The following is a 22,868-nucleotide window of genomic DNA, read 5'->3' as shown; positions in this document are numbered from 1 at the left end:
TAGGGGAACACTTTGCATCCAGTGACCACAATGCCATTAGTTTCAAAGTAAGTATGCAAGAAGATAGGACTGGACTGTGGCTTAAAATTTTAAACTGTAGAAAGGCCAATTTTGATAGTACCAGAAATGATATGGCAAGTGTGGTTTGGGACAGGCTGTGTTCTGGCAAAGGTGTATTTGGAAAGTGGGAGGCCCTCAAAAGTGAATTTTGAGAGTACAGTGCTTGTGTCAGAGTAAAGGTAAAGATAACAAGCATAGGGATCTTTGGTTTCCAACAGATATTGAGACCCTGGTTAAGAGAAAAAGGAGGTGCATAGAAGGTATAAGTAAGTAGGAACAAATGAGGTGCTAATGGAGTATAAGAAATGCAAGAGAACACTTACAAAAGAAATCAGGAAGGCTGAGAAAAGGCATGAGGTTGCTCTAGCAGACAAGGTGAAGGAGAATCCTAAGAGATTCTACAGACATGTTCAGAGCAAAAGGATTGCAAGGGACTAAATTGGTCCTCTGGAAGATCAGAATGGTAATCCAGTGTGGATCCAAAACAGACAGGGAAGTCTTTGTTAAATGAATTCTCTACATCTGTATTTACTCAGGAGACAGACAGAAAATCTATAGAAGTGAGGTAAAGCAGCATCAACTTCATGGACACTGTACAGATTACAGGGGAAGAGGTGCTTGCTGTGCTGAGGCAAATCAGGGTGAATAAACCCCTGGGGCCTGACAAAGTGCTCCCTTAGACTCTTCAGGAAGCAAGTGCAGAAATTGCTGGGGTCCTAGCAGTGATATTTAGAACAATCTTAGTGACAGGAGAGGTCCCAGAGGATTGGAGGATACCCAAAGTTGTTTCACTGTTTAAAAAAGTCTCTAAACATAAACCAGGAAATTATAGGCCGGTAAGTTGTTGGAAAGTTATTGGAAGGTATTCTAAGCAGACCATCTATTTAAGTAATTGGATAGTCATGGACTGATTAAGGGTGATTAGCATGGCTTTGTGTGTGGTAGGTCATAACTAACCAATCTTATAAAGATCTTATAAAGCTTTTCAAGGAAGTTACAGGAAAGTGGATGAAGCCAAGGCAATGGATGTTGTCTACATGGACTTTAGCAAGGCATTTGACATGGTCCAGCATGGGAGGCTGATCAAGAAGTTTCAGTCGCCTGGCATTCAAGATGTGGTAATAAATTAGATTAGACATTAGCTTTATGGTAGAAGTCAGAGAGTGGTAGTAGAGGGTTACCTCTCTGACTGGAGGCCTGTGACTAGTGGCGTGCTGCGGGAGGGTCCTTTATTGTTTGTCATCTATTTCAATAGTCTAGGTGATAATGTGGTTAACTGGATCAGCAAATTTGCAGGTGACACCAAACTTAGAGGAGTAGTGGACAGTGAGGAAGACTGTCATGGCTTGCAGAGGGATCTGCATCAGCTGGGAAAATGGAAGATGGGATTTAATGCAGACAAGTGCGAGGCTTTGCACTTTGGTAGGACTAACCAGGGTAGGTCACACGCAGTGAACAGTGGGGCACTGAGGAGTGCGGTAGAACGAAGGGATCTGGGAATACAGATCCATAATTCATCGAAAGTGGTGTCACAGGTAGATTGGGTCATAAAGAAAGCTTTTGGCACATTGACCTTCGTAAATCAATGTATTGAGTACAGGAGATGGGATGTTATGTTGAAGTTGTGTAAGATGTTGGTGAGGCCTAATTTGGAGTATTGTGTGCAGTTTTGGTCACCTACTAAAACTGTGGCACTGACTGCCTGTCTTGTTTGGGAGCAGCCTATCACTGATTGGCTCGCTGTGGCAGACAGGTAGGCCTCTGCCTCGCGTGTTGTCCTCTTTCGGTGATGCTGGAGGATGGTATCATTTACAGATTGGACTGTGGCATTTATGGACTGTGGACCTTTTCAGAATTACTGTTTTTATATTTCTGTCTGTTCCTTTTCTGTTCTGCTATACAAGGGGAGAGGTTTGGGGGTTAATGTTATTGTTGCATTCTGCTAATTCTTCGTATAGAGGAGGGGTTGTTTGGGGGTCAATATCCTTCCGTTTTGTGCAGGGGAGCAGTTGTTTGGGGGTTAATGTACTATTTCTATTTTGTGCAGGGAGGGGGGTTTGTGAGGGGTTGATGTTCTTGTTCTGTTTTGTGGGGGGGGGGGTTTGGGGGTGTTCATGATTGGGATGTTCTTCTTTTTTGTGTCCTTGTGGGTTTGATATTTCTCTCTGAATGACTTTCGTGTTCTCTCTTTGTTTCATGGTTACCTGGAGAAGATGAATCTCAGAGTTGTATAGGGATACATATTTTGATAATAAATGAGCCTTTGCACCTACAGGAAAGATGTAAACAAGGTTGAAAAAGTACAGAGAAAATTCACAAGGATATTACCGAGTCTGGTGGACCTGAGTTATAAGGAAAGATTGAATAGATTAGGACTGTACTCTTTACAATGTAGAAGATTGAGTTGAGATTTGATAGAGGTATATAAAATTATGAGGGGTGTAGATAGGGTAAATGCAAGCAGGCTTTTTCCACTGAGACTTGATGGAACTACAAGAAGACATGGGTTAAAGGTGAAAAGTTTAATGGGAACATAAGGAGAAACTTCTTCACTCTGAGCCATGAGAGTGTGGAATGAGCTGCCAGCATAAGTAGTGAATACAAGCTCGATTTCAATGATTAAGTGAAGTTTGGATAGGTACATGGATAGAAGGGAAATGGAGGGTAATGGTCCCAGTGCAGGTCGATGGGAGTAGGCAGTTTAAGGTGGTTAAGGCATGGACTAGATGGGCAAAGTGCCTGTTTCTGTGCTGTACTTCTCTATGACTCTATGACTAGCACTAGTGTCATCGCAAAAAAGACACCCCTACTTTCTGAGAAGTTTGCATTGATTTGGCACGTCACCAAAAGCTGACAAATTTCCATAGATTCTCGGTGGAAAGTATCCTACCTGGTTGCATCGTAGCCTGGTCTGGAAACACTAATGTCCAGGAATGGAAAAGGCTTAAAATGGAGGATACAGCCAGTCCATCCCAAGCAAAGCCTTCCCCACTACTGAGTACATTTACATGGAGCATTGCCACAAGAAAGCAGCATTATCATCAATGCCCCCCCCCCCCCATCCAAGCAGACCTTTTTCCCACCACCACCACCAGGCAGGAGGGTCTTCTCTTCCTCTCCCGTCCTGACGAAAGGTCTCGGCCCAAAACGTCAACTGTACTCTTTTCCATACATGCTGCCTGGCCTGCTGAGTTCCTCCAGTATTTTGTGTGTGTTGCTTAGGAGTACAGGAGCTTTGGATCTCACACTACCAGTTTCAGGAACAATTATTATCCTAAAACCATGAGGCTCCTGAAATGCTGTGGATAACTTCAATCATCGCAGCTCTGAACTGATCCTACAATTTACAGACTCACTTTCAAGGATTCTTTACAACTCATGTTCTCAATATTATTTTTACATTTGCAGAATTTATCTTCTGAGCATTGGCTGTCAGTCTTTGTTTATGTATAGCTTTTCATAAAATTCTACTGTAGCACGAAAATGAATCTCAAAACAAGTACTTTGAAAATAAATTCACTTTCAAGTTTATTCAATGTCCTCTTGAAACCCGTTGCTCTAATCTGTTGGATTATGTTATGTAATTATATATAAATCCAGCAGAGGGAGCCAGTCGCAAAATTAATGTTACAATTTACAGGGAAAAAAGAGATCTGTTCATGGAAAAGATTTAGTTGAGCTAAATTTTGCAAATTGAAATTAATTTTCTTGAATGGATTGTATTCCAGAGGTCAAGTTAGCTGCAAGTTAACAGATAGACAAGGGGAGCAATCTTGTTAAAAAGTGATCACTCTTCTACTTTCTTCGGTGCTTGCACACCTAATAATCCTTCTTCTCAGACAATGTCCTGGGGTCGAGGGTAACTTGCTTTCACTCCAGTGTTATAAGTTCTTCGATCAATGTCTCACATTAGCTGTTTCATCTCAACAATTTGAGCCTCTAACCTAAAATTTCATCCCAAAAGTTGCAGAAACAACAAAGAAGCACTGCCTGCTGCAATGGATATCTCCCCCCCCCCCCCCCAGTGTAGATTCATACCCTGTGCACAAAGCTCCTGATCACTGGATTCCAGAGCCATATGGCCACATTACCTCCCAGGCCAATTATCTTGTCCTAATCTGTTCCAGACTCAATTCCCTGGCATTCATTCCCAGAATTGCACTTTGAATGACAGCTCCTTCCTGGTCAATCATCAAACAACTCACTCTCGTTATCTCCCAGTCTCAGAGCCATGTTATTCTGCCATCTTTAGAAACTGGCTCGTCCAAGCTAGAAAACCTGAAGTTAATGTTGTCAGTGAAAAACTTTGGCATCAACAGCCGTTTGCTATTAATGTGGTGTCCATTGTGACTGCATCCTCAGAGGGAATGGGTGTCAGTTGAACCTGACTGCATCATGACCTGTGTAGATGAGTGTGTGCCTTCGAGGACATATGGGACATATCCAAACCAAAAGCCATGAATGAACCAAGAGAATCCTAGTCTGCTGAGAGGTGGTTCTGTGACATTCAAGAACAGTGATCCAGAACTGTACGAGAAGCACAGGTACAACCGATGGAAGGATATTTTAAGAGCAAAAAGTCAATTCTAAATTAAGTTAGAGAAGGAATTGGATGCACATCAGCTCAGAAAGGATTTGCAGGCTATTATGTCCTAAAAGGCAAAAACTAACATCGTGAAAGGCTGTGATGTTTCACTCCCTATGAGCTAAACATCTTTTATGCATGAAATGAAAGGATGAAAAGAAACTACACTGGAGGAAATCCCTACAGTATCTGGTGACCCTGTAATCTCTGTCTTGGAGGCTGACATCAGAACATTTTTCATAAGAGTGGTCCCTTGCAAAGCATCAGACCCTGGTGATATACCTAACAGGGCACTGAAAACTTATGCCACCTGCTACAAACGGATGACACTCATACCAGTGCCCAAGAGCAGCAGAGTAAGTTGCCTCAATGGCTATTGCCCAGTTGCACTGATACCTACTGTGATGAAGTGCTTTGAAAGGTTGGTCATGGCCAGAACCAACTCCTGCCTAAGCAAGGACTTGGACTGTGTCGCCAGAATAGGTCCACAGCAGATGAAATCTTGCTGGCTCTCCACTCAGCCTTGGGTCACCTGGATAATAGCAGATGGCGTGCATTCACAGTGCTGAAAGGGGTGGCTGAAAAGATTGTGGAGACATTAGTGCTGATCTTTCAAGAATCACTAGGTTCTGGAATGGTTCCACGAGAATGGAGAATTGCAAATGTCACTCCACTCCTGAGAAGGGAGAGAAGCAGAAGAAAGCAAACTATAGGCCAGTTAGCCTGACCTCAGCATTTGGGAAGATGTTGGAGTCGATCATTAAGGATGAGGTCGCAGGACACTTGGAGGCACGTGATAAAATAGGCCGTAGTCAGCATGGTTTTCTCAAGGGAAAATTTTACCTGACAAATCTGGTGGAATTCTTTGAAGAAATAACAAGCAGGATAGACATTGGAGAATCAATTGATGTTGTGTACTTGGATGTTCAGAAGGTCTTTGACAAGGTGCCACACATGAGGCTGCTTAATAAGCATTACATAATTAAATAATAAGTATTACAGGAAAGATTCTAGCATGGATAAAGCAGTGGCTGACTGGCAGGAGGCTAAGAGTGGGAATAAAGTGAGCCTTTTCTGGTTGGCTGCCAGTGTCTACTCATGTTCCAAAGGGGTCTGTGTTGGGACCGGTTGTTTTTACATTATATATCAATGATTTGGATGATGGAGTTAATGGCTTTGTCGCAAAGTTTGCAGATGATATGAAGATAGGTGGAGGGGCAAGTATTTTGAGGAAGTAGAGAGGCTGCAGAAGGACTTGGAGAGATTAGGATAGTGACCAAAGAAATGGTAGATGGAATACAGTATCAGGAATTGTACAGTCAGGCACTTTGGTAGAAAGGGTTGACAACTTTCTAGATGGAGAGAAAATACAAAAAAAAATTGAGTGCAGAGGGACTTGGGAATCCTTGTGTAGGATCCTACACAAGGATTCCCAAAATGTTAATTTGCAGGTTGAGTCTATGTTGAGGAAGGCAAATGTGATGTTAGCATTCATTTCCAGAGGACCAGAATATAAAACCAAGGATGTAATGTTGAGACTTCATAAAGCACTGATGAGGGCTCACTTAGAGTATTGTGAGAGTTTTGGGTCCCTTATCTTAGAAAGGATGTGCTGAAAATGGAGAGGAGTCTAATACCAGAGCATTCAGCCTCAGAATAGAGGGACATCCTTTTAAAATGAGATGAGGAGGAAATTCTTTAGCCAGAGAGTGATGAATCTGTCACAGGCAGCAGTGAAGGCCAAGACTTTATGTGTATTTAATGCAGAGGTTAATAGCTTCTAGATTGGTCAGGGTATGAAGGGATTCAGGGAGAATTCAGGAAATTGAAGCTAAGAGGAAATTTGGATCAGCCATGATGAAATGGTGGAGCAGACTCAATGGGCCAAATGGCCTAATTCTGTTTCTATATCTTATGGTCCAAGTACCTACGTCAGGCTGTTGTTTATTGATTATATCTCAGTGTCAACCCTTTTATATCCTCTGTACAAATCAACAAGCTCCAAAACCTGGGCCTCTGTATCTCCCTCTACAAATGGATCCTTGACCTCCTCATCAGGAGACCACAGCCAGTGTGAATCAAAAATGATAACTCCTCCTCCCTGACAATTAATACAGGCACAGCTCAAACGCTATTATAAATTGGCAATGATACAACAATTGCTTGCGGAATATCAGGTGGTGATGAAGAGATATACAGGAACGAGATATATCAAATGGTTGAGTGGTGTCACAGAGAAAACCTTACACTCAACGTCAGTAAGACCAAGGAATGGATTGTGGACTTCAGGAAGGGGAAGATAGGGAAACTCACACCAGTCGTTTCGACGGATCAGAATGGAAAGAGTGAGCAGTTTCAAGACCTTGGGTGTTAACATCTCTGAAGATCTGTCCTGGGCCCAGTTACAAAGAATGCATGACAACAGCTGTATTTCATTAGGAGTTTGAGGAGACATGGAATGTCATCAAGAACTCTCACATATTTCTACAGATGTACCATGGAGTTTGCAAATGACATAACTGTAGTTATTCTCATTTCTAATCATGATGTGATCTGCTATCAAAGAGAGGTAGACTGTCTTGCAGCATGGTATGCTCCTAACAACTTGGAGTGTAATGCTATCACGACAGTGGAAATAAAGATTAATGGTCACGCTGTGTCTGTGGTCCAGTCATTCAAATTCCTGGGGACTACCAGTACCAGTACATTGAAGTGGGACAAGCATATTACGCCTATCACTAGGAATGCCCAGCAGTGATTGTTCTTCCTACACCAGCTAAGGAAATATAACCTCCCAGGATGTATCCTGTTGAATTCTTACTCAGCCATCATTGAGAATGTTGTGACCACCTTTATCACCATCTAGTTTCCCGCCACCTCTTTCCTCTCCAGGTCCAGGTTGTAGTGACTGGTCCACTCAGTGGAGAAGATCATTGGCCGACATCAGAAGACCTGTTCATTGCCACAGCAAATAAAAGAGCTGAAAAAATTACTGCTGAATCCACTCAGCAAATTGCCAGTAGGGAGACACTGCAAGTCCATCACAACCAGGACTATACATAATCTCTGAAGCTTCTTTCCTGCAGCTATCCAGCTTCTCAACAAAATTCATTCAGATGTAATACCCTAACTGTCCCTGCACAACATCCGTTAAATGGTCCTTCCTGCTCTGCTTTTGTGTTGTTAGTTATTGAATATGTTCATACGTTCATCTCCCAATTGTTGATTGCTCATGACTGTTTCCACTATTATCTAGTAGATAATTAGTTGCTGTTGTTTTGTCTGTTATTGTATTTTTCCTGTATTTTATACATGCAACTGAACCACAATTGTACTTGTATGTTTCACATATTGGCAATAAAACGATTCTGATTCTATCTGGTTGCATCACCATTCGGTATGGAGCGACGTCTGCGCGGGATGGGAGGGAGCTGCAGAAAGTTGCAAGCTCAGCCAGCTGCGTGATGTACACCAGCCCCCCCATCAAAGACACCTTCAAAAGGCCGTATATATATTTATCTTGTGTAAACATAGCCAGCGTGCATTTGCGACAATCTCTGCTTTCATTTCAGATTCCCAGCATCTACAATTTTTCATCATTTTCAAAGAATGGAACATGGTGGAACATGTTAACATGGTGAAAAAAAGTTTAATACTTTGTAAATCGAATTAATTTGACTTGTTACACACATGATCTGAAGCTAAGAAGTAACATTTCAATGAAACAGGTTCAGTGGCAGTGTGATATGCCATTACTCCCTAGCTTTGATTACCGTAAAAACCATGTGTTGTTGAAAATAGTAGGATCAGCAGCCCATCAAATGTCAGCCCTGGAATCAATGCTAAGCAGCTCTCCTGGTGGAGAAGCCCAAATTCATTTTGTTAGCACACACACAAAATGGTGGAGATACTCAGCAGGTCAGGCAACATTATGAAAATGAATTAACAGTCACTGTTTCAGGTCAAAACCCTTCATCAGTATTGAAAAGGAAGGGGGAAGATACCAAAAATTTTTTTAAATGGGGGAGAGGGGATGGAGGGCAAGCTAGAAAGTGATAGGTGAAGCCAGGTGGGTTGGAAAGGTAAAGGGCTAGAGAAGAAGGAATCTGGTAGGAGACCATGGGAGAAAGGGAAGAGAATAGGCACCAGGGGAGTGGGAGAGGAAGGTGAGGATAACAGATAAAAGGCCGAAGTAGGGAATAGAAGAGGAGGAAAGGGGGGGGGGAAGAGAAAAAAAAATTACTGGAAGGAGAAATCGATGTTCATGAAATCAGGTTGGAGGCTACCTAGATGGAATGGGAGGTGTTGCTTCTGCACCCTGAGAGTGGCCTCATCATGGAGGAAGACTGACATGTGGAACAGTTGGGAATTAAAATAGTTGGCCACTGGGAAACGGAGAGGAATTAAAATGTTAAATCATTGCAATTCATTTGACACTGGAGGGCAGCATACAGCTCATATTCCCAAGTGATTGTTATGTAATCTTTTATCACAGTGGTGCATCCTGCCAGGCCTGGATGCGCATAGAATGCAGACTATGTCTGAGTCGTAATACACAAATTCAGAATCAAAGACATCATGGTGGTAGCCTTACCTTTATGTCGGCATTGCTTTGTTTAATAAATGAAGCAGTCTCCAGAATGTGAAAAAAATGCACACCTTCTGCACACTTTTAAGAATGACCATATTACTCTAAAATGATTAGAGATTTTTTTTAAATGGGTGTTATTCTATTCCACTGTTGCCTTTTGAAATTAGGAACAATCTGACAAGTAAACATTTACCTGAAGTATTAAGTGATTTATAAACTCTTCCCTGGGAATCACTATACAGTTTCTATCAAATGTTCCAAAATATAAATGTGGTATGTACCCCTGCAGATTCAAATTCACTTGCTTTCAGATTTCAGATTGTAATTACTATGTAATACTAATTAGACTATTATAAGCATGAACATTTCATGTCTAAAATAACATTGCTAATAGTAAAGCTGAGTTTATGGCATTAAGCATCAAGCCATTATTCTACATCATCATCAATAGTTCCAAAATACTCCTTTCAAGTGAATTAATAAAATTGAGTTAAAAATAAACAACTTGCTCTCCAGAGAGTGGGTGAAATGCATTTAGCATAAATAACTTCAGAGAAGTCAGAGGACATTACCAAATCTTCATTTCCCTTTCTCTTGCAAGCAGCAGAGTTGTTTTGCAACAAGTAATTGCTGCTTATTATGGCACACAATGAAAAGAAGGCAGAAAAGGACTACAAACAGTTTTATAGGTTTGTCAGCAGGGAACTCTTGGTACAAATTGCTGGATAAATGAAACAGCCTGTTGTTTCCTCAGTTAAAATGGTGAGTTATGTCAAAGGAGGAGAGGTGGAGCACCATCAGCAGGCAGTGTTAAGGCTACCTGCTGGGTCCTAATTGGCGGCCAGTGTTGTTAATGGCTTCCTGTGGCTGAGTGTTTACATGTCATTTGCTTAGTGCTTTGTATTTCAGCTACCAGTACTATTGACAAGTTCTTCTTTCTGTCTTTTTTATAGAATGGTACAAGGCAATTGTTTGGTCTCCACTCAGAATGTTCACAGCTTCATCATGATATCAAATATCTCAAGTCTGTTCCGAAGTCTCATTATTACATGGTATGAGTTATGAATCTTTTATTTTGTAATGAAATCTTTTATTTTGTTACGAAAAAACACCTCAGAACTCTTAACTCAATTGTTATTCAAATTTCACATGCAAGGTTGTTAGCAGCCTTTCAAAATATGGTGTTTGCACTTTTAGCACTCAAACTATTAAATCCTCTTTAAATAATTTCAGATCTAACTGGAATTTGAGGAGAAAACATTTTTTATAATTTAGTTCCAATATATTTTACAAATGTCCCCAGTTTTGTTCTTATCCACTTCTGGACTTTTATAGATGTTGGCAAATAAAGATAGACTCTTATTTACCTCGATCTCAGAATGTCCCAGAGCACCAGGTATCCAATGAATATTTGCATACAGCCAGCTCCCCTCAGTGAGGCAATCAAAAAAATCTGATTTTTTTCGGTGATACCAATTGAGTGGTAAACTTTGCCCAGGCAACCAAGAGGCATAACAGTAGAGATCGGTTTTACTGTAAAATGAAGTGTAACCAATGGTTTTATTTCCTAGAATCCATATTAATTAAAATGATATATTTGTAAGTTTGTTTTACATAAATTTGGCACATATGCGTATCTTCTCCAATACCTGAGCACAGCGCAGGGGTGTTAAGTCAGAATGGCAACAGTTCGTATCTCTTCTTGGTTTGTTGATTTTAGAGCAGTCCAGATTTCTTGAACATAGTGCTTGGAGAAAATGATTTGTGTATACTGTTGGGTTCAACGAGGATAATATTAGGTGTACCTCATCAGAGTGCAGGGGACCTAGGATCGTGTATTGGATAAGCATGGTTATTCACTGAAGTGACTGAGGTGACTGCCTCCATGTTCTGGGCATCAGATTACCAATGAAATGGGTTACCACGATGAGGAAAACGCAAGAATGAATATAGAATATACTGTATGATTTTTAAATGGAGACAGAAAAATTGCACTGAGCATTTAGAGGTTTCCAATGAGTTTCAGAACAGGTCGAAATGCAGAATCATTGATCAATAAAAGCTGTGCTTGGAGCCAATGTTAGCTGTGTTCTAACCTATTCTTCAATCTCCCTTTGTTCAGATTCTGCAACTCCAGGACGAACTAGTCAAGAGTGGGATTTTGAAAAATAAAGACGATTATGAAGATTTCTGGCAACTGCTAAAGCAAAATTCTCATTGTTCACAGTTTGAGACAAAACTTCAGGATCTAAAGTTGAAAAGTATAGTTATTTAATCTTTTGAAGTGAATAAGTAATATAAGTAATTCGAGGTTTCTTCCTTCTAATTGAGAATATATATATCAAGATCACCTCTGTCATGAGACTATACCAGCTAAACCAGATCTTGGCTCAAGTGCAGGTGTTCTACTTGAACTTGAGCTGAAACACTCCTCCCATTTCCTAAATGCCACTTCCACCTCTGGTCTGCCTCCTCTGACTTTCCATCCATATTAAGGTTCAACCCATTCAGAGCTATTCTGACACCAAAACTACGATCAATCCTCTGCCCGCTGATCTACCTTGACACCCATGAAATCAATGTCTTGCTATTAAAAGACTCTTACCCCAATCACCCCTCCTTGCTCTGGAAACACCTTCAGACATCTGATGTCCTTGTGTTTCTCCATCTTAAGCCAATTGCCAATCTCCAATTTTCATTGCTACGTATTTACCACCGGTACTTTGAAGTGCTAATATCTATTCAAAATTTCTGCCTCTCAGCACTGTTCTTTAAGATTCTCTTTTGGACTGAATAATCAATCATGTATTTGCTCGCTCCCGTGCTAAGATCTCCTCATATGGCTTGGTGCAAGTATTGTTTGGTTATGTTCCCTTGAAGCAATTTAAGTCAATTTCTTATACCAAAGACACAAGTTAACAATCACTTATTACGATGTAATTCTTTTCTTTTGCTCATAGTGAAAAGTTCAATACCTCGCCTTAAAACCAGATGTGCACAACATGTGGACAGAATAAAAAACAATCATCCCACAAATGTAAGTAATTTATTCCATGGAATTTCAGCTGTTATAATGACATATGTAATATGGCCATAATATGCATTTGAATATTCCTGCTGTTATTTATAAATATTTTTAATTAATCGTATCGGTATGACTTATAGAGTTCGAAGTTCAAACATTTTGGATTTCTGTTCTTCTCACCTTGCTTAGCTGGAGAGTAATTCTATCATCGTCCAAGTGGTTGCTATGTACACGTAAGTCCTGACAATCCATTTCAGCAGGATGTTTGCTGGGAGAGTGAATCACAGCTGGTCCCGTAATCTTTTATTGTTCACTTGCGCATTTACAGGCAGAAGCTATTTGCATGAATCGCTGGATATTGAATAAGGAATGGGAATTTGTGGAAAAATCAGAACCCCCCCCCCACCCCCAAACTCCAGTGGATAATGATGTAAGCAGGAAGTTCTATTCCTGCTGGATAACAGTTAAGTGTAGGAAGCCTGTTTTTATTTTTCCTGTCTCCTGCCTCTGGGAATGTGACAGCAACTGCAGAGATCATGGCACCTTGTCGAGCTACTGACCGTATGAGCCCTGTGTTTATTATTTCTCGCAAACATTGATGTTGGTCAGGAAAAGCTATCCTTCGAGATGCACAAATATTTACTATACAGTACATCATTATACTTCCTTACCTTAGAAAATGTTCTGGTTTACACAGAAATATAAATGGATTTGCTAAAAGAAAATTTTCAAAATGTGCCAGTGATTCCAGCTCAGATATGTGGCAAACACTGAGGATGATGCTAATTGATTGAATCAGGACACTGGGTTGCAGAATGAACAGACATGGCAGATGGGATTTAAAGCATAAAGTGTGAGCGGATGGATTCTGACTGAAGGGATGAGGTCAGGCAGTACATATTCTAAAGACTGTGCAAGAACAGGGGAACCTTGAGGCTCATGTGAATAGATCTTTGAAAGTGGCAGAATGCATTGAGGGATAAGTTAAGAAAGCATATGGGATCTCGTGCTATGTAAATAAAGGTACTGTGTACAAAAGCAGGGAAGCTATGCTGAACCTTTTTACAGCTCTGGTGAGGGTACAAGCTGAGTATATACTTTAGGAAGGATATGAAGGTTCATGAGAGAATGCACGGGAAGTTTACCTGGTTGGTTTCAAGGATGATAGTTGTTAAATGCAGGGTTAGACTGGGAAAACTGCTGTTGCTCTCCTTGCAGCAAAAGAGGATAGAGGAGTAAACAGGATTATGACAGGTTAGATAAGATATACAAAAGAAAAGCTGTTCCCTTTAGCTGTTGGTGTAAGGATTAGAAAACACAGATTTAGGGTTTTGGACAAGTGATATGGGAGGCTGTGAGAATGAACATTTTCACACAGTGAGCACTAATGACCTGCAATTCACTGCCAGCAAGATATCGTTGCATGATTTACTTGGATTGGCATATTATTTCTGTTACTGAAAACATGTTGTCCAACAGCAGCAATATCGAGGCCTATGGCCTCTGAGGGAGGGGAAACTAAGAAATCAGCTGAATGTAATTTGAAACTATTTCACGTAATCCTCATGCAAATATGAATTGTAGGTGCCTTTGTACGTTTACAATTCCCTAAACATATATTAGTTAGCTACATACATTTACTAGTGATTCCATCTGGGTAACAATACCACCTTATAGTCCATCTGGGTAACAATACCACCTTATATTCCATCTGGGTAACAACACCATCTTATAGTCCATCTGGGTAACAATACCACCTTCTAGTCCATCTGGGTAACACCACCACCTTATGTTCCATCTGGGTAACAATACCACCTTATGTTCCATCTGGGTAACAATACCACCTTATAGTCCATCTGGGTAACAACACCATCTTATAGTCCATCTGGGTAACAATACCACCTTATAGTCCATCTGGGTAACAATACCACCTTATAGTCCATCTGGGTAACAATACCACCTTATATTCCATCTGGATAACAATACCACCTTATATTCCATCTGGGTAACACCACCACCTTATGTTCCATCTGGGTAACAATACCACCTTATAGTTCATCTGGGTAACAATACCACCTTATGTTCCATCTGGGTAACAACACGACCTTATATTCCATCTGGGTAACACCAACACCTTATGTTCCATCTGGGTAACACCACCACCTTATAGTCCATCTGGGTAACAACACCACCTTATAGTCCATCTGGGTAACAATACCACCTTATGTTCCATCTGGGTAGCAACACGACCTTATATTCCATCTGGGTAACAATACCACCTTATATTCCATCTGGGTAACAATACCACCTTATGTTCCATCTGGGTAACAACACGACCTTATATTCCATCTGGGTAACAATACCACCTTATAGTCCATCTGGGTAACAATACCACCTTATGTTCCATCTGGGTAACAATACCACCTTATAGTTCATCTGGGTAACAATACCACCTTATGTTCCATCTGGGTAACAACACGACCTTATATTCCATCTGGGTAACACCAACACCTTATGTTCCATCTGGGTAACACCACCACCTTATAGTCCATCTGGGTAACAACACCACCTTATAGTCCATCTGGGTAACAATACCACCTTATGTTCCATCTGGGTAGCAACACGACCTTATATTCCATCTGGGTAACAATACCACCTTATATTCCATCTGGGTAACAATACCACCTTATGTTCCATCTGGGTAACAACACGACCTTATATTCCATCTGGGTAACAATACCACCTTATAGTCCATCTGGGTAACAATACCACCTTATGTTCCATCTGGGTAACAACACCACCTTATAGTCCATCTGGGTAACAATACCACCTTATAGTCCATCTGGGTAACAACACCACCTTATAGTGCATCTGGGTAACAATACCACCTTATGTTCCATCTGGGTAACAATACCACCTTATAGTCCATCTGGGTAACAACACCACCTTATGTTCCATCTGGGCCACCGTATAGTCCATCTGGGTAACAACAACATCTTATTTTGCACCTGGGTAGCTACACCTTATATTCTGTCTGGGTAGCCACAACACCTCATAAACACAAGAAAATCTGCAGATGCTGGACGCAGCATCTCAATGTTGCAACACCTCATATTCCGTCTGGCTAGCCTGATGGCACCAATATTTTTTTCCCTGCAAAATAAATTTCCCTCCTCCCCTCATCTCCTATTCCCCACTCTGGCCTGTTACCTCTTCTCATCTGCCCTTCCTCCTTCCCTTTCTCCCATAGTCCACTCTTCTCTTCAGATTCCTTCATCTCCAGCCCTTTACCTTTGCCAGCAACTTGCCTTCACCTATCACATTCTAGCTATCTTTCTTCTCCCCCGCCACCTTTTTATGCTGGTGACTTTCCCCTTCCTTTCCAGTCCTGAAGAAGGGTCCTGGTCAGAAACACCGACTGTTTGTTCATTTCCATGGACGGTGCCTGACTGCTGAGTTCCCCAGCACTCTGTCAAAGTTGCTGTACACAATCGTGCACTCTGTGCGTGCTGGTGCCAGAGCAGACACCGCGGAGAAAACAAAGAGACCTTTGGTTTCCTATTGCAAAATAGATGAATGAATGGCTTCAACCTAAATAATGGAAGCTTTAAAGGAAAATAAAAGATGGTAATAACAGGGATTTCATGCTCTCTGTAAATCATTTTTGCAAGGAATAATAGATATTTTTAAGGGTCTATTATTGGATAGAATGTACAGTATATCTGCAATAAATTGCAGGTTGCTTTTTGCAAGCTAAAGCAATTCTCACCCACCAATATTGTATTTATTTTTCAAATATTATCTTTATTTTTAAAAATGCATGAATAAATCTTCAGTTTTCCAGTTTACACATTTTATCATAATTTCTTAAGAACTTGTAACTTGTTCTTCAATTGTTTCTGGTACTGAGGGAAGTGAAGCTTATTTGGTGAGAAAAGCAAGTTGAGGAATGGCTGATAGAAGTTACGCCAACTCCAGGTTACTCTCAGCTTCAGTGCTGTTGTGTACAGGCCAGCAGCTGTGCCCTGGATGAAGAACTGGAGAGGGTTGGGCGCTTCACACAGCAGTGTGACTTAAACATCAGTCTTCCAACACGCTAGACGTGGCAATATTTCTTAACCCTGTTTGTCAGGAGATTGCTGAAGGCAGTTAAAGGTTTAATTTGCAGGGCACATTCTTTCTTTGGGTACTGCATCATCTGGAAGAAAATTACTGAACATCTTGTGATAGTGGACTCATCACTCTCGTTTTTTCCTGCATGCTATGTACTTGTTCTTGGAACTTATTCTGAAACAGCATCTCTCTAAATGTAAATTATACTTAATAAATTGTTATATTCATAATTTTTCTATTAATAGAATAAAACTGGCAGATTTTTTCCTTTTTAGTGTTTGATTTGCTCAGAAATGATACATCTTAACCTCTTAAACCTATCTTGCTTTATGTGATTTCTACATTAACCTGATTTTTTCTTAATGTAATTATTTACATATATCTATATTTTTCTCTTTTAAATTTAAAAGTGAAAAACTTTTTTCCCTGCAATTCTCTTTGTATTGACTGTTTTCTGTAATTGCTTAGTTAGGAATAATACTGTAATGAAATTAATCCAAATATTCGTAGGACTGCAATATGAAGTGATGATGATCCATGTGCAACGCATTCTGATCTGTAATGGGGAATATGATAAGGATGAGTTAACTCGCTGACTCCATGATTAAGTTTATAATCGACATATAACTTTGCACAACATAATTCAGAAAGATCTGTCTGAATAATTTGAACAACTTATAAATGAAGATTTCGATTTTAACTTTTTTACCTAAGGAGAGTTGAATTGCATACTCCTTTTTAACCAACCTCTTGGGATCAAGGATAGTCCGAGGTGATTAATGAGGGAAACGTAGGATCCACAGACTGATTGGAACAGCAGACACTTGATGGAGTGAATGGGTAGTTTTGGAGTTGATACATGCCTTCTGCATCTTTGTGTATCAGATTCAAGATTATCAGTGGACCTGAATGCCCCTTCTTCATTGTTGTGGGCCAGCCATTCCCATGGTAGTGGGGATGTTGAACCCTTTCAAGGAGATTTTGAGAGGGTCCTTATACAGCAGTCCACTGGTGGTATTCCCATGACCCAAAACTCTCATATTCTTCAGCTAAACAAACTCTTTGGTCTCTAGGGGGAATTAATGGAAGTGCCCAAGCAGGAGTCAGGCTTGTGGCTTAATTTGGCAAATGTGACAGTTTAGAATGGAAGGAACTGAATAAAACTTTCTTGATTCTCTTGTGTGGTGCTGCATAGCTATTTCAATTAGTGGGGCAATTTATCCAAATGGTTTTGACAGCAAAAAACTTCAATATCAAAGTTCAAAATAAGTTTATTACCAAAGTATGCATACATTATACAATCTTGAGATTTGTCTCTTAACAGGTAGCCACGAAACTGACAACCCAAAATACCCTCTATATATAGTGCCTATAAAAAGTATTCGCCCCAATTGGAAGTTTTCACATTTTATTGTTTTACTGCATTAAATCACAGTGGATTTAATTTGGCTTTTTTGACACTAATCAACAGGGCAAGACTTCTTCTTGTCAAAGTGAAAATAAACCTCTACAAAGTGATCTAAAAAATATAAAACACAAAATAATTGTTTTTCATCCCCTTTAATATGACACACCAGATCATCACTGGTGTAGCCAATTGGCTTTAGAAATCACATAATTAGTCAAATGGAGATCACTGTGGTAGTCAAAGTGTATCAATTGATTGTAGTAAAAATACACACGTATTTGGAACCTACTGGTAGTCAGTAAACTACACCAGGAAGACAAAAGAACCCTCCAAGCAGGTCCACAAAAATGTTATTGAAAAGCACAAGTCAGGAGATGGATACAAGGAAGTTTCCAAGTCACTGAATATCCCTTGGAGTAGAGTTAAGTCAATCATCAAGAAATGGAAAGAATATGGCACAGCTGTAAATCTGCCAAGAGCAGACCATCCTCAAAAACTGAGTGACCGTGCAAGAAGGGGACTAGTGAGGGAGGCTGCCAAGAGACCTATGACAACTCTGGAGGAGTTACAAGCTTTAATGGCTGAGATGGGAAAGATTGTGCATACAACAACTGTTGCCCGGGTGCTTCACCAGTTGCAGCTTTATGGGAGGGTGGCAAAGAGAAAACCACTGTTGAAAAAAGCTCACATGAAATCGTTGCTAGAATTTGCCAGAAGGCACATGGGAGAATCTGAAGTCAGCTGAAAGAAGGTTCTATGGTCTGATGAAACCAAATTTAAGCTTTTTGACTATCAGACTAAACGCTATTTGGCGTAAGAAAATACCGCACATCATCAAACAAACCATCTGAACCATGAAGCATGGTGGTGGGTATGTCACTTTGTGGAGATGTTTCATAGCAGCAGGCCCTGGAAGGCTCGTAAAGATAAAAAGTAAAGTGGATGCAGCAAAACACAGGGAAATCCTGGAGAAAAACCTGATGCAGTCTGCAAGAGAATTTCAACTTGGAAGAAAATTTGTTTTCCAGCAAAACAGTGACCCCAAGCATAAAGCCAAAACTACACAGGAATGGCTTAAAAAACAATAAAGTTAATGTCCTGTAGTGGCCAAGCCAGAGTACAGATCTCAATCCAATTGAGAATTTGTGGCTGGATTTGAAAAGGGCTGTTCCCTCATGATTCCCATGCAATCTGACTGAGCTGGAACAGTTTTTTTTAATGAAGAATGGGGAAAAATTGCAGTGTCCAGATGGGCAAAGCAGATGGAGACCTATCCACACAGACTCAAGGCTGTAATTGCTGCCAAAGGTGCAACTGTTAAATACTGAGTTGAAGGGGTTAATTATGCAATCAATTATTTTGTATTTAATAATCGTAATAAATTTAGACTAATTTCTATAAATTTATTTTCACTTTGACCAAAAGAGACTTTTCAAAAAGGTCAAATTAAATCCACTGTGACTCAATGTTGTAAAACAATAAAACATGAAAACTTCGGGGGAAAATACTTTTTATAGGCACTTATATATATATATAAAGAAGACTGTCTAACACCCAATGTGCAGAGAATAAAAGTTGCAGATGCATTCCATCTTATCTGAAACTAAAGCCAAGTTACACAAGAGGCCAGGCACCATCTCCAGAGAGAGATGCAGAGCTAATAGGTAGATGACATTCCATGAAACTTTTGTCTCTTTATTTCAGATTTCGACAACCTGCCATGTTTTGGTTTTATGTTACCCTTTATGTATGTGGACTCTGAGGTCTAAAAGTCTGTGGCATTCATTGTTTGAGCTCAGTTATCAAGCATGCCATTCTGATCTTTTTCTCAAAGAGTGGAGTCAAGTTTGAAGGGGACATAAATTGAATTGTCAGTCACCCCCTTGTAGAGGCAATGTTCTGCCTCATCCCCTGAGCACAGTAACAAAGGATCAGTGAACTCAGCCATTCCGGTTGGAAAACGCAAGCAAGAGGCAGGTAATAGAGGATCAGGGTTCTCAAATGCACGTGTGTGGCATCAGAGGGATACTTCACATTTGAGCTTCCCGTGCATTTTAGCTGCAGGCCTTCATCGCTCAGCTGTCGACAAATGTGGTCAGAGTGTCACAAAGAGAATTTCCCAATTACTTATCATAAGTCTATGGAAATTGAAGTTATAGAACATAGAACAGACAGTACAGGAACAAGTCCTTTGGCCCATAATGTTGTGCCAAACCTATTAGTAATCGAAGAGCCATCTAAACTGATCTCTTCTGACTACATAATGTCCATATCCTTCAATTTTCCTCACATTCATGTGCCTATCTAAATGTCTCTTAGAAGTCCCTAATGTATCTGCCTCGACCCCACCCCAGGCAGCACATTCCAGGACCCCACCACCCTCTGTGTAAAAGTTGTGCTTCTCACATCTCCTTTGAAATTACACCCTCTCACCTTAAATGCTTGCCCTTTGGTATTAGACATTTCAATCTTGGGAAAAAGATACTGTCTATGCTACTCATAATCTTATAAACCTTTATCAGATCTCCGCTCAGCCTTCAGCACTCCAGAGAAAATAACCCAAGTTTGTCCAACCTCTAGGCAGCATCCTGGTAAACCTCATCTGCGCCCTCTCCAAAACCTCAACATCCTTCGCATAATGGGGTGACCAGAACTGTATGCAATACTTACATAGGGCAGTTTTGGAAAACCATTTGCAGGATTTTAGTCCTTCCCGCTATGCAATCTCACAGCACAATTTAGCCATGAAGTTAAGGAGCTGAAGGCAACAGAAAACCCAGGAACAAGTTCATCCTCAGTGGGTTAGCCTTTTCAATGATGCACAGAGTAAAGGAGGGGGCTCGCCTGGTAACTTGATTGATCATATAATGGTTAGTGCAGTAAGTTGCTTAACAATATGCTAAATTCATTTTCTTGCAGGATTTCATTGGGGATGTCCAGCACATTAGACAAAAAAAGGAATCGAGATCTGGGAATTCTTAGTACTAACTCATGCTCAGGGTATGAAAATGTGATTGGACTCATATGGCCAAAATACTTGTAGCTGTCTGTGTTTCCAGTCTTGGGTTTGGTATCAGAGACCAGCGTATCACAGCAAAGACATTTAGGTGATCAGCAGAAAACTGCCTGATTATATTTTTCAAGAGATCCCAAATGTGTCACAACCAATGAATCACTTTCTAAGGTGCATTGTTATTACACTGTTAAGTGCAACAGTAATGCACTTAATTTAAGCAATTTAACTGATGGTCAAATTGCAAACAGAGTGGGAGATGAAGAATGGTGGGGAAAGAGAATGTGAAAGTTATTGAAGACTATGCAGACCCTTGAACTGTTTAGAATGTTTTGCGAAGGATCATGAAGAGTAATAGATTTAAATTTCATGGGATTTTGTTGCTGCTGTGTATCTAGCTGTAAGAAATACATTTTAGATTCCATCTATTCTTGATGATTTGTCTCACCTTTGTTGCAGGCAATGAGGGTGCTTACTGTTAAGAGTATTTATAATTACCTTTGTTGTTAGTCCATATATACATCCTGTCTTAAGATCTGTGATCCACCATAACCTTTAGAAGTTTGGTCAGACACAATTTGACCATTAAATCTCCTTTGAGTACTTTCAGCTGATTTTTGTAATTGCTTCCAATGCTGTGAAGATTACTGAGAATGTCACCAAACAGTGAGGGGGCCAGGCAGGCCTTTCATCCGACCTCCTGCCTAAGGTAGGCCACATGGGCCTCTGTTTACTCTGTCTGTCCCAGGACAAACAGATCTCAGCTCATTCCTTGTTACTATCAATTTAACTCGAGTCAGAGAAATAGTTCACAGGTGCATGGTGGAAAGTAACAAGGAATTTTTTCTTTAGGAGAGGAAGAACAAAAGATAAAACAGTTCATCATTGTCCTAAAGATGTTAGAGCAAATCCTAAAAATAGTAATTTTGCTAAATCAGTCCATGGGGGTAAGCTGTTATCTGAGAACATCACTTCAATTAAAAAAGTATCAGGTCAGCTTAGTTTATGTTGTTCAACCTGGAAGTCTGTACAGCCCATCTTTGAGAAGTATATCTAGGGTCAAGTGTAGGGAAAGTCAGCTGGACAAGTTAGGAAGAGGAAGGGTCAAGAAAGTAATACCAATAGGGAAATTAAAAGTTAGGGAATTTGAGGGAGCTCTTCTGTGCATCTCATATGTGACTTCAGGATGATGTGCTCAAGGTTCCAACATAAGAAACAATGAAATTCACTTTTTTTGTCGCATATATATCAAAACATGAAAAAATACAGTGAAATGCATTGTTTTGCTCCAATAACAAACAGAGTCCAAGATGTGCCGGGGGCAGCCCACAGCTGTCACCACACTTCTAATGCCAACATCACACGTCCACAACTTACTAACCCGAACAATTCATCTTTGGAATGAAGGAGGAAACTAAAACACCTGGAAGGAACCCACGTGGTCACAGGACAACATACAAACTTCTTACAGACAGCATCGAGAATTGAACCCCGATCTTGCTGCTGGTGTTATGCTAACACCTATACTACCATGCTGCTGCCTTGAATTGCTGCATTCCATGGACCTGTGGGTATACTCCCAATGCAGCTGGGGAGAGAGTTGCATGAATTTGACTCGTTGACCGTGAAGGAATAACAATATATTTCAAGTCAGGATGGCATGTGACTTGGAGGCAACTTCCAGATGTCAGTGCCCCCATGCTTTTGCTATCCTTGTCAAGGCTTTAGAAGATGATATCTCTGTGGGTTGTTGCAATGTTTCCTTGTAGGCGATACAGACTGCTGCAACTATGTGTTGGTGATGGAGTGAGTGGACAGGGGGCTGTTATCTTCTGTCAAGCTTTTTGAGTACTATTGAAGCTGAACTCATCCAAGTGAATGTATGATATTACTCTACACTCCTGTCTTAAGCCTTGTAGATGGTGGACAGTATTTGGGGAGTTAGGAGGTGAGTAATCCACTGGCGGATTGTGAGCCTCTTACATGCTCTTGTAGCCACATCATATATATGTTACTCGAGTTCAGTTTCTAGTCAGTGGGACACCCCCAGCATATGGATAACTAGGGTATTTA

General features: G+C 40.5%; 1 protein-coding gene across 1 annotated transcript in view; it reads left to right on the top strand.

Annotated features, from left to right (window-relative positions):
• Positions 1-22,868, top strand: part of si:ch211-130h14.4 (uncharacterized) — a 181,094-nt gene that overhangs the window by 87,800 nt on the left and 70,426 nt on the right. The window contains exons 5-7 of the mRNA XM_059986043.1: positions 10,190-10,288; positions 11,359-11,497; positions 12,197-12,273. Of these exons, the coding sequence (XP_059842026.1) occupies positions 10,190-10,288; positions 11,359-11,497; positions 12,197-12,273 (315 nt within the window). The remainder of the gene's footprint in view (positions 1-10,189; positions 10,289-11,358; positions 11,498-12,196; positions 12,274-22,868) is intronic.

This window comes from Hypanus sabinus, chromosome 12 (assembly GCF_030144855.1).
Source record: "Hypanus sabinus isolate sHypSab1 chromosome 12, sHypSab1.hap1, whole genome shotgun sequence".
In the NCBI taxonomy this organism is placed as follows: Eukaryota; Metazoa; Chordata; class Chondrichthyes; order Myliobatiformes; family Dasyatidae; genus Hypanus; species Hypanus sabinus.
This window is presented reverse-complemented; position numbering and strand designations above follow the sequence as displayed.